The following is a 13,722-nucleotide window of genomic DNA, read 5'->3' on the forward strand; positions in this document are numbered from 1 at the left end:
AATGGGCGTGGTGGCAGTAACGGGTCATGGTGATGTGTAGCGGTAGCGGCAGTGGTGACAGTGGCGATGTAACGTCGGTGGCGATGATTGGTGACGGTGACGGCGGCCGACAGTGATGATGGACGACGGTGGTGTTGCTCCTATGTGTGTATGTTTGTGAAAAAGAGATGTGATTGTATGTCTGATGTGTTAGTGGTGATTAGGAATATTTTGGGAATATTAAAAAATATGCTTAACTTGCTATAGTTTGTTGTAATATGAAGTGCATCTTCCACAAAATGAGTACACTTTATAAATTTAAAATGATACAAAATGATAGAAAAATACATTTTATGATATATACGGGTATGGTTAATGTGAATATGTGATGACCAAAACATGAGAGAACCTCTCTCTTTATCCTTTTTGTTGTAATTTTTTAATTTTTACTTTTTGAATTTTTTTATTTTCTTTTAACAAAAACTCATTAAAAAAAAAGATTTATTTATTTTTTTCTTTTTGTAAAAAATCATATGAATTGCGTGTTGAAAAACGTATTGATACGGTACGGGCGTTGCCCTTATTCGTTCTAAAAGAGTTGTTACCGGACTTATATGGGAATGGTCTGGATTTGATGAACGACGATCAAAGAAATTGTGACAGTTGAATACGGTACATACATAGCCTTTAATTCTAATAGTCAAGTCCTTAGAAATGATTTTTTAGTGGTTCTCACCATTATTTTGGTTCTCACTTAATCATTTCATTGACATATACATACGTTATGTAACAATTAAAAAAAAAAAAAGTAACAATTGATATAATCATATAATGCCATTATATACTGCACCCAAGCTTTTTAAAATTTATGATCAGCTTGGTCACTCATTTAACACTTGCTTGCTTGTCCTTATCAGTAGGAAAGTGGCCATGACTAAATTTTTTTGTTAATACTTGGTTACCATGCATGACGCATACTAAAGATTGTACATGAATCTTTCATTACTCAAAAGGATATCTTAGATATCTTTTAGATATTCTTATCATTATAGTTTTTAGTCAAGGATTTGTTCTTAGCCAAAGATTATGTTTTCAAGAATCTCTATTTTTAAGGGACTAATGACCAGACGAATAAGAGCGTTTAAAGAGAGAGTCTGAAATAGTTCCTTACATGAGTATTCACAGAAATGCACAAACACAATTAGGTAGTTGAGCAAATCAATTCGACAGTTTGCTCACTTGGCGCTCGAGTATTAGCACATAACTACAACAAGAAATATGACTTCTAGGGACGTCAACCTTTTGAAGATGTTTGTCTCCGAAAGTCAATAAAGGAAATCTTTTTGTTATTCCGGTCAACAAACTTTGGAGACGACATTGTCGTCACCAAAAGTCGATATTTGTTTCTTTTCCAAAAAAATTTTAAATGCAAAGAAGTTAACTCCCATTAGTCAGTTCAGTATCAAGTATTAACACAATTGATTGATCATATTGCATTTTTTGAATTTACGTCATTTTATATTGACATGCTCTGATTCTAACTATATTTACAAACACAACTGTCTATACCAATTCTAACAACTTTCTTAAACACGATTTATCAAGTTAGAACTACAAGCTACTAAGTACTAACTGTCAATTTCAAGTATAACCTCTTTACAAGCTAACTCATGACCATGATAAGAATTAAGAACACACGAAATCAACCAATGTACACAATAAACAACCACATTATTTTCCAATCTAATTTAATCCAAGCCAATTATTATACCAAATTGGCAGTTGGGAATTAGGCTATTTATATGGTTGTCGTAATCAAAACCTCACCGATTTTGACCACTCACTCTTTTTCCTTATTATTAGACATCTTCATATCTATCATCATTTGTTGTATCATCTCATCTTATACATATGCGCTACTTTTCATCTTTTCTTATAAAAAACCTAGATCATGACACGTGTTAATGCATTAAATACCTTTAAAGTTTAAAATATATTTTACAAGTTACAACTTACAATAAAGTAAAAACTATAATGTTTATTATTTGGTTAGTAGTAATCTAAAACTAAAAGAAACTGAAAGGAAATAATATAATTAATTATATATTCTTTTTAGTTCTTTGAGAAACTTAAACTTCAAAAGAACAATACATGTTATCTATACTTGCTTATCTTATAAAAGCATTTTGTCTTTTTTTTTTTTTAAATCTCAAAATATGATTTGAAGTACCTAAATTATCTCCTTCTTTATTTACTAATTTAAACATCTCTACCTAATATACCTATAATACCATTAAATCCCAACCATTCATTTTACTCTCTATTCTCAAATCTTAACCACTAATTTTTTACCCTTCTCTATAAATCATTTTGTCTCTCTAATTCATTCAAAATATTTTATCTCAAAAATCGTATATCGATTAATTATAATAATTGCGTGGGTGTTCTTAAAATTCCATGTTCTTTCATTAGAGATGTCATTCGATATACTTTTGACGAATTTTTAAATATGAGAGCGGAACCCGTACAACTAAGGTATTTGACTATCGCACTCTATGACTTATCACCTTCTATGACCTATCACCCCACCATCTCACCGCCGCAACGCGCGAGTACTATCTTTCGTTTTAGATAACAAATCTTTATGTGAAATAATAACATATAATAAATGATTAATGAAATTTTCTACAAATATATATATATATATATATATATATTCTTATATATCTCTAGCATAGACCCAGTTAAGATAACGTATGTTATACCTCCCACTGTCGAATCTCGACATTCACCTTTCAAAAAAAAGTAAAGGAAAGACATGGTAATCTGAAAAAAGTAGGGTGCTAGTCAACGTTTTTTTTTCCATCCGTGGAGGAGGATAGAAGAGTGGAGAATGCCTACGGGAGCAACTTAATGGACATCTTAAGGGCATTCCGAAAACGTTTTCGACTAAAACGCCAAGTGAAAGGCCTCATACCTTTTATTTATACTTCTATACTATATTAAAAAAAAGAATAGTTTTTATTTTTGGAAATGTTGAAATTTGTGTAATATTTACACATAACACCCTTTAAAATATTTTTATCTACACTACTCCTTAGAATTAATAAAATTACAATATCAATCATTGATATTTCAGAATAATTCTATTAATCCTTTACATCAATTACTTTTACATCAATAATTTACACCATTGGACACAGTGGTGGAGCCAGGATATTCATTTTGGGGTCGCCGAATAGTTTTTATAATTCAAACAAGCGTATAATTATACTACAAAATTAAATTATATCAGTCTGGGGTTACTAATTACCTTTAAACTAAATAAATACATAAAAATAGTACTGAAAATATAGAGTTTTATAGATATTGTGGGGTTGTTGTGGCCACCACATAGCTCCGCCACTGATTGGACACGGCATCCATCACCAACAGTCGCCCTCACCATCACAACATCGCCGCGACAACTACCGCCACATTGCGTGGTGTCGTGCTAATACTAAGTAAATACTATAAATTGCAATTGAAATTTGAATTAATACTTGAAAAACGAAATAACAATTAAGTTAAAACTTTTAATTAATTAATCATTGTCTCAATCGAAAAATATGGGTGTTTTTAGAGTTTAGTACTTTTTTCGTCCCTGTGGTTTATCGTTTTATCACTTTTTATTTTCACCGTTAACTTTTGGCTAAAATCATCCTCATGGTTTGCATTTTGTCTCTGCCATTATAACTTTGTCGTTAACCTCCTCACATGCAAGTCACGTTAGGGCCATTTTCGTCTCATCATCATAAAATCCAGGAACAAAAAAGAAAAAAAAAACAAAAAACAAAAAATATATCTTTAAGATTAAAAAAAAACATCCATATCTACATCTATATCAATAATTAAATCCTTAAAATTAAAAAAAAGCTTATCTTGCATATGTACATTACAATCTGTATGAAGATGAGATATAGAATCTGGGTTGCTATGAAGAACATCTGAAGATGGGTGAAAAGACATAAATGCTCTTCACGTGTTTTGCACGTGAGGGGTTAACGGATCCAAGGACGAAATGCAAACCACGATGATGATTTTAGCCAAAAGTTAACAGCGAAGACGAAAAGTGATAAAACGATAAACCACGTGGACGAAAAAAAGTACTTAACTCGTGTTTTTATTCAAGGGATATTTGCAAAAAATAGAAAGCACCTTTCGACCAATTCACGAAAATAGTAGTGACCTTTAAAAGTTTTGCTTTTTAGAAATGAACTTTCATTTATTACCAGAAATAGTAACATTTGACACATGAACATGGTGACGTGGACATCTTTTGATTACGTGGCATTTTTTAATGACGTGGCATTCTTTATAACACAGAAAATAGAAAGGACCTTTTGAACAATTTACGAAAATAGCAATGAACTCTAATTTATAGTCGGATTATTTCAAAACCTCGTCAGTGTTGGATGTGGAGATGGTTTTTTTTCAATTTCTTCAACTAACTTAGAAACCGTCGACAGTTTGTTCGAGTTTGAGAACACCTCTGGACCTTCGTCATCTGGATCTATCTCATCCGCAGACAAACTCTTCTTAAACAAACCAAATCCGGCCTATGAAACTCTCGTCTTACCTAAACATCCCCAGGATCTCTCTCTGACGAAAACAAATATGTTTTGGCATCTAATTTTAGAGATTTTAAATCTCGAAATAGACAAAGAAGATATAGATCTATGTGTCCTTTATGTTCTTCATACACAGTTTCTCAATGCTTGAAAATGGAAGAGACTCAACAAAAATCAATGAAAAGAAACTGAAATCAGCTTCAGAATATAATGACGAGAAAAAATACCTTGCCGGAACCGAAACTGAAATGGAACCATATTTTTTTTGGGGGAAATGACATGACTGATAAAAAATTAAATAGTAATAAATAAAGAATAATGCCACGTCATTAGAAAATACCACGTAATCAAAAGAATATTCACGTCACCATGTACACGTGTTAAATGTTGCTATTTCCGGTAATAAATGAAAGTTCATTTCTAAAAAACAAAACTTTTAAAGGTTACTACTATTTTCATAAATTGGTCGAAAGTTGTTTTTTATTTTATGTAGTTATCCCTTTATTTAATCCTCCGTAGATAGGAAGAATAGAAGATGCGTTCCGGGTTTGTACTGTATTCTCTTTAACACCAACATCACCAGTCACAAGTGTTTTTATATAAAAACTACAGTACTATATATCTATATATATATATATCTCACGTTCATTCATTAACTAAAACCACAAATTCACATCATATCACTTTCTTCCTTAATCAAATTGCTCTCTGTTTGAATCTATTTGAATACATTCCTTGTGTTTTCTGATAAGTTCTACATTTGGTCTTAAGTCATGAATTCTCGCTAGTTTCACTTCAAGCTTTAATCTTTTTTCGATTTTCGTCATACCCATTTAGTTTAAAATCCTTTTTATGCTAATGCCGTAATGGGTTCTCGTTAAATTTTCGATCTTTTTCGGTTTTCAAGATATCCAGCTGGTTTAATTAGCTTAAAATCTTGTTTGGATAAATGGGTATTCGTTAAAGTTTGAATCTTTAAGTCCTGTGAACAAATCCTGAAAGCTATTTCTAGTTCTCAGCTTTCATAACATGTAATTGTGTGATTTTTTTTTTCTTCCAACTGCATTCCTACTGTTTGATGAACTTCCCCTGTGAAGTGTACTAAAAGTGATGGATCTATTTTTTGATCAAGTCAACCGTTAGTTGAAGGGAGATCTCAAATGGGAAGTTCTTTGTTATCTCGTTAATTTATCGAGTTTTCGATTAATGATGAATTCGTTTCGTTAGTATTTTGTTAAAGAACTTGCATATGGAGTTTAAGTAGGGAAGAACTACTTTTTGTGGCTCACATTTATAACCTGATTCTTTGTTTATAATTGTACTAACTATATATATATGCTAATTGATTCTTTACTGATCCCTTAAGATGTAATGATCAGCAATTGCAGATATTAACATATTACATCTTTCATGGGGATCATTGTATAATAATCATAATAATAATATACACATGACCAAAAATAAATGTTTCAACTATCACTCTTTCAGTGATGTAGAAAAGTTCCCTGTATTTCTGCCCATTTCTATACATATGGTATGTATGTAAGTTTGTATCGTTTTGTTTTCGCCTCTCAAGCATTTCGTTCAATTCAGCGTTTGTCATATAATATCCATCAACACATATTAAACTACACTTTATAAAGGGTTATAAAACCAAAATATTGTATATTTATGGAAGAAACTTTCGTTCCTTTTCGTGGAATTACTAATGATCTCAGAGGAAGATTATTGTGCTACAAGCAAGATTGGACTAGTGGCATCCGGGCTGGTATCAGGTTCGTGATTCTATCATAATTAAAAATAGCAAGATACCATACAAGATTTTGTAGAAGATATTGTTAGTATGCTATTTATAACATGGATGCTTCTTTTTAGGATTCTAGCTCCAACAACATATATATTCTTTGCATCAGCAATTCCGGTTATATCTTTTGGAGAGCAACTAGAAAGAGATACTGGTTCGAATCTTTAAAGTGTTAAGATGTTTATACTTTTAGTTGGTATATAGAATATGGGTTAAAAAGGTGTATTTTTAATGTTTATTTGATACAGAGGGAAGTCTAACCGCGGTGCAAACTCTAGCCTCAACGGCACTATGTGGTATCATCCACTCTATAGTTGGAGGGCAGCCACTTCTTATATTAGGTGTTGCCGAACCAACTGTGTTAATGTACACTTTTATGTTTAAGTTTGCGAAAGATCAAAAGGACATAGGGAAACCTCTTTTCTTAGCCTGGACTGGATGGTATTTTCTGAACACTTTTGACTTAAAAGGTACAGGTGGCAAATTGGATCGGCCGATCGGGGTGGGACCGGGGGTATCTGGTCAAAACGGGTCAGGTTTGGTCGAATGGTGAACTTCTTTTTCGTTCTAAGTTTTATGGACTGTTTTTGTTTTGTAAATAATTAATGTGTCAGAAATTAATACAAAGCTTTGCTTATTTCAGTAATAGTTATAAAATAATTGATTTAAATGATTTAGGAAGTTTTATGCATAAAAGCACACTTTGGACATCTTTGAACCAATTTCCTTTCAGCTATTTTTCATTTGACCTTGTAAAGAACATTACCAAAAACAACCAATTTATAGTTGAATCGGCCAAAATTGCCACCTCTACTTAGAACTCGCTACTTCTTCAAATTTACAGTTTTCAAGTAAGTTTGTTAATGAGAAGTTGAGAACAGGGTCTGTGTTTGGACGGCATTTCTGCTGGTTTTGCTGTCTATTTTGGGCGCCTGCTCTATCATCAATAGATTCACACGTATAGCTGGTGAATTATTCGGTCTTCTAATTGCAATGCTCTTCATGCAGCAAGCTATCAAAGTGAGTTAGATTACCTAAACTTTTGCTGTTCAAAAAAAGATTACCTTAAGTTTAACTTTAAATAAACTCTAAGAACTGATGTGAATTAGTGATTCTATCATAAAGGGTAACCACATAGGGGCTGTTTTGGAAGTAAGTTGAAAGTTTCTAAGCTAGCTTAATCGTCATTTCTTAGGGAGTCGTAGAGGAGTTTGGTACACCCAAAAGTCAAAATCCCAATGAGACTGCATTTCAACCATCATGGCGTTTTGCAAATGGAATGTTTGCACTTGTTCTGTCCTTTGGCCTTCTCCTTACCTCTTTAAAAAGCCGTAAAGCAAGGTCTTGGCGTTATGGAACAGGTTAGTATCTCATCCCTTGGAGTTTGAGATTTAGACTTTGTAGATGTACTGAGTTTGTTAACGTGTGGTTCTTCTTTTAAGGGTGGCTAAGGGGATTTATTGCTGATTATGGTGTCCCTCTTATGGTGGTTGTTTGGACCGGTGTCTCATACATACCAACTAAAAGTGTCCCAGAAGGGTTACCGAGGCGTCTTTACAGTCCGAATCCATGGTCTCCTGGTGCTTATACAAACTGGACTGTTGCAAAGGTGACTTTGATGTTAATAACTTACATTCACGAGAAAACATTTTTTTTTCATTTACTGTATCTGCACTTCCCCAGTATTACAGATTTAGATGTGTCCATGTTAACCTGTTTATCAGTAAATGGGTCAATTTAGGTTACTCTTCTTCTGTAACGGGAAAATGGAAACTGTTGGATGGATGAAATAGGTGGACATTTCACCGTTACTGTATTAAAAGTTCAAAAAACCTTCTAAATCTTTATACTGAAAATCTACCTGTTTTTTACATGAACCCATTTTGACTAGTTACCTGATCCGCCCATTTTGCCACCGCTATTCAGATTTCAGTATCATATTTTCTCTACAGCTAGTTATACACTCATAATTGTTGACTTGCAGGATATGTTAAACGTCCCACTTGTCTATATTATTGGAGCGGTTGTTCCAGCTACCATGATTGCGGTGCTTTATTATTTTGACCACAGTGTCGCATCTCAACTTGCACAACAAAATGAGTTCAATTTAAAGAAACCACCTTCATATCATTATGACCTTCTTCTTTTAGGTTTTTTAGTAAGTGATCCTTCATAGGAGTTAACTCCAATTTTTTTTTTTTTCATATATTTCTTTATTATTTATTCATTCAGTTTTTTCGCTGGACAGACGTTACTATGTGGACTAATTGGCATTCCTCCAGCCAATGGAGTTATTCCACAATCTCCTATGCACACAAAGAGTTTAGCCACCCTGAAACATCAGGTATACTTGTTTATTTGTACTAAAGCACAATTTTTTCCCTCTTATTTTATCATAGTAGGATGATGTAGTCCCTCTTATAATTGGTCAACTTAGTGATGATGTGTGAATATGATTGTATATGCGCATGCATGAATGTGTAATCTTTTTAAATTATATTGTACATCTATAGGCCATTTTTTGTCCTTTTAAACACTTACGCGTCACCATTACTTCTAAACTATTTATAAGTAAAAACTAGGACCCCATTTGTCCCTCTAACAGAGTCAACTCTAATATTCAATTACAAATCATGACAAAATAGCATCTTTTTGTTTTTTTTTTTTTAATCTGTGACTATTATCAATTCTTATACTCTTTACATAAATTGGTTTGTAATCATTTGTTTTTACACAAAATATATGTGTTGATTTTATAGTTAAAAATAACTCATCTGACTCGTAAAATTCAAGTTCCTGTTTTTTGTTTGGGTTGGACGTAGTTTATATTATCTTCGCTGGTCGGTTTCTTTTCCAACTGCCCCATTGCTCAAATGCTATAAAGTATATTATCCCGATTGATTGCTAATCTAGCAACTTAGAATTGGGTGATGCAATCAAAGATAAATGAAATACAAGTTGGCTAGAAATTAAATACAAGTTTACTGGGAAATTAGTGAAAATGTTCCAAAGAATGACGGTTACTTTCTAGTGTTGTGTAAAAGTACCGTTTATTGTAATGCTAGTTAAAACGTGTGATAAACTGTAACCCTTTGCTTATTCCTGTTTTATCTTTATACCATTTATTATAACTAAAGAATAAACTATTTGGTTTTTTCAAACAGCTACTACGAAATAAACTTGTATCTACAGCTCGGAAAAGCATACGTGAAAACTCAAACTTGGGAGAACTATATCGGAATATGCAACATGCATACAATGAAATGCAGACTCCGCTTGTTTATCAGAATCCATCATCTATGGTACGCGGAAAAAAACTTATATATTTATTCAAATTCCATCCGCTTATAATCCATTAAAGTAATTATCTTTTATACAGGGACTCAAAGAGTTAAAGGAATCAACAATACAACAAGCCTCTAGTGGTGGCTATATTGATGCACCTGTTGATGAAACTGTGTTTGACGTGAACAAGGATGTTGATGATTTATTGAACGTTGAAGTGAAGGAGCAACGTTTGAGCAATTTGCTACAAGCATTAATGGTTGGTGGTTGTGTTGCTGCCATGCCAGTTCTTAAGAAGATCCCCACTTCTGTTCTTTGGGGCTACTTCGCTTTTATGGCGATTGAAAGCTTGCCTGGTAATCAGTTTTGGGAGCGGATATTATTACTTTTCACTGCTCCAAGTCGAAGATACAAGTAAGTTTAGCTGCCGCAGGCATTTTAAATTTGTATTTATTAGAGATTCAAACCATTTGGTTATCTAGATGGACGGGTCAGCAGATTGAGTAACTGGTCAATAACGGCTTGGATCGAAAGAACATAGTCTTAGTATGTGTCAAAATGGACCGGGTTGGGTTGAACTGTGAACACCTTTTTTTCCCTTCTACATTAATAAATTAATAATTCATTAATTATGATTACAAAAACTATATGAATTTAATAAAAATCATAATATTTGTATAATTATTATAATTAGGAAGGTTGTACGCATCAAGAATAGACTTTGGGTGACTTTAAGTTTCAACTCATTTAGGCCAATCTCCTTTTAGCAAAAAATTATGATTTGACCCTTTCGAGATAAAACTTACAAGTAATCCAAATTAGAGCACGAAATACAGAAAAAGTTGTAAACTGGTCTTGGCCTCCTGGGGTCCATAACTCTATTCGTTTCAAAAGTTTGAGCAAAGTTTCTGTGTTCTTTCTGTGCCCCCAGCCCAGCAGTCCCCCATTGTTCTATACATGAATCAGCATATAGTTATATCTGTTCTGTACAACATTACCCTATTTATATAATGTTCTAACTTCTAATCTTTTGTTTCTACCATTTTAATCAGGGTCTTGGAAGAAAATCATGCTACCTTTGTTGAAACTGTGCCTTTTAAGACAGTTGCCTTTTTCACGTTGTTTCAAACGGTTTACTTGCTTGCTTGTTTTGGCATAACCTGGATCCCCATTGCTGGTGTTCTTTTCCCACTCTTGATCATGCTGCTTGTTCCTGCACGGCAGTATATGCTTCCCAAACTTTTTAAAGGTGCTCATCTTCAAGACTTGGATGCTGCCGAATACGAAGAAGCTCCTGCCACATCATACAATATGGCCTTTGGTGTAAGTCTACCTTTCTGTTAGTAACTGCCCTGCATAGTAAATAACACATATCGGAAGAACGTTAGACACTTTCTAGCAAACAATACAGAAACACATATTTTATATATTACAGAATGATCTTCCAAACCGTACATTGAGTTCTTCATGCTATATCTGACAGGTTCTTATAAAATTAAATAACTTGAAATCATGTCTATGATGTTAAATATCCATATCTAGGCCCCAATCCAAAACAAAAAAATAAAAAAAAAATGAGAGAATAGTTTGTAAATTTCGCCACTCTATATTTGCTGGATCTACTATATATGATGTACATACTTGCAGGAAGAAGATGTTCATTCGAGAACATCCCAAGTTGATAGCGGGGAAGTTCTTGATGGAATTATAACAAGAAGCCGAGGAGAGATCCGCCATACAAGCAGTCCAAAAATAACAAGTTCAACCCAAACTCCACGAGAAATGCAGCCCTCATATAGTCCACGTTTGTCTCAACGTTCTTATAGCCCACGTTTGCACGAGTTAAGGATCGATAAAAGCCCGAGATCTCCTGGAAAAGGGCTAGAAATCAAGCAAACTCCAAGCCCTGGTCCATCAAATCTTGGTGAAACCAGCAAAGGTTCTTCCTCCTAAAACTTTTACCATGTGAATGATGCTTGAGAGGTTTCTTTCTTGCTTTGTGATTTAAGGGTAATTTTATGCTTTTTATGTTTCATTTGTAATATTCTGTCAGCTGTTGAGTTTGTTTCTATCATGTTTGCATTCTGTTGTATGTGTGTATAGTATGGGCAGAAAACAACTAATCAAATTTATTATAAATAAATGGTTTTCTTAACTAGTTCATTGTTTGTTATTTATTGCTTGCTCAAATATTTTTAGGAAACGAGTAATGTTATCATTGCTTGTATTCGCAATTTCTAATAAGCTGCATATATTATGCTCAAATACCCCGTTACCCATCACCTTTCCCATTTTCAATTCTTAATGAAGGAAAAAATTAGCCAAAAGACCAGAAGGTTGTACTCATTTGTAGGTCAGTCATTTTAGGAAGTTTTAGCTTTTGGTTTCTGCTAAATTCACTACAATTGTAATGAAAATATCATTCTATCATCCATTATCGGTTTCCTACCATCCAGTTCTGCATCCAAAATAAGAGGAGGCAAAAGTTACATAACACTATAGGTGGGGTGAGATTTGAACTCATGGCCTCCGTTTTTATCTAGTATGTCTTCCATCACTAAGCTACCATATATTTCATATTAGGCTTGGTAAGATAATAATTTATAAATGTGAGTAAGTTGATAGTTCTACAAACATGGTGGTGCTGACAAAGGTTAAGGTTAAGAATTGTGACCATTAGGTTAACCTAGCATCGTTTAATGTTGCCTATTAACTACTAGTAATTGCTTACTTATGGATTTTCCATCCAAGAAACACAAACACAAATCATTATCATAGATGATTTTCCTATGGATGCGACAGGCGTAATTCATGGTTTACACCAGCTAGAGTGCTAGACAATATTTTCATACGTGTTCATTTTTTAACAAGATGTATGCAACACATGTTGGAGGCGGTTTGGCCCATTGCCACATTTGTTGGCTAGGAACAATCTTGATATACGTGTATGAGTTTATTAACCCGCTTCAACATGTAAATGATATAATGAAACTGTTTGCTGACAGTTGCTCTTTCTAAACCAGAAGATTAATTGGATGTCAGTGAACCCCCAAAACCCAGCCTCTTTTACCAAATGAAATGATCAGATCATTTAGATAATGCAGTTCATTAAAAAAAAATGCTAACATCACTAAGCCATTTATCAAAAAATATTATCTTTTACCAAAAAATTGTAGGCTTTGGGACCAAATTCATAAATTTATAATGCTTCACACTAGAAAGTACCCCTCAAGGGGAACATCCCTCTTTACCGTTGCTATACAATGTGCACCCTGCAATCACCAATTCCAATTCGTATTTGAGCTTAAACCGAGATCCCTTGATCTCATGTTTTTCACAATGACACTAAAACGGGCGATGACACTAAAACTAATAACTGGCAAAAAGTTCAACCCAACCTCCACGAGAGATGCAGCCTTCATATATAGCCCACGTATGTCACAACACTCTTATAGTTCATGTTTGCACAAGTTAAGGATCGATAGGAGACGTCTAAGATAATCTGTAAAAGGGCTAACTAGATATTAACCAGTTTCTGTTAGGCAAGTCAGTTTGGTTTTGGCTTTGATCTTGTTTTTGGATGAAGTTAGAGTATTGAACTATTGAAAATTTTCTATTTTAATTATCTTCCTTATGTTATTTAAATTTTGTCCATACACTTTTAAAAAATCCCACTCTTGATTGTTCTAGTAGTTAAATAAGCAATGTTGGTTTTAGTACTTGTGCTTATGCAATTTTTAGAATTCTTTCATTTGCAATCTATTTGCTCATCTTTATTTAGCATTTAATCTCCCATCTATTTCCAATCTTAATAAAATTAAACTGGTTTCAGAAAGTAATGTCTTGTGCCCCTAGTCCCTTCATGTTTCTTGGTTATGTTTTTGTACGAATATATAAAGAATTAAAGTGTGTAATAAAGAAGATTTTATATGCACATTTAAGTTAAAGTTTTAATGGCCAAGTGTAACTCTTATCTCATTTAATACTTGTTAATTGAAAGATAATAAATTCGTTATTTTTCATTTGACCACTTTGTAATCTTAT

The 13,722-nt window shown here is 33.3% G+C and overlaps 1 protein-coding gene across 1 annotated transcript; it reads left to right on the forward strand.

Annotated features, from left to right (window-relative positions):
- Positions 1 to 5,991: 5,991 nt before the first annotated feature.
- LOC122611141 (probable boron transporter 2) lies at positions 5,992 to 11,841 on the forward strand. Its single transcript, XM_043784116.1, has 12 exons — positions 5,992 to 6,364; positions 6,465 to 6,547; positions 6,642 to 6,834; positions 7,275 to 7,413; positions 7,589 to 7,754; positions 7,836 to 8,002; positions 8,378 to 8,551; positions 8,642 to 8,737; positions 9,558 to 9,695; positions 9,773 to 10,092; positions 10,731 to 11,001; positions 11,326 to 11,841. Exons 1-12 carry the CDS (start codon positions 6,261 to 6,263, stop codon positions 11,629 to 11,631), a joined length of 2,157 nt encoding a protein of 718 aa, XP_043640051.1. The 5' UTR covers positions 5,992 to 6,260; the 3' UTR covers positions 11,632 to 11,841.
- The last annotated feature ends 1,881 nt before the right edge of the window (positions 11,842 to 13,722 follow it).

This window comes from Erigeron canadensis, chromosome 8, assembly GCF_010389155.1.
Source record: "Erigeron canadensis isolate Cc75 chromosome 8, C_canadensis_v1, whole genome shotgun sequence".
Classification (NCBI taxonomy): Eukaryota; Viridiplantae; Streptophyta; class Magnoliopsida; order Asterales; family Asteraceae; genus Erigeron; species Erigeron canadensis.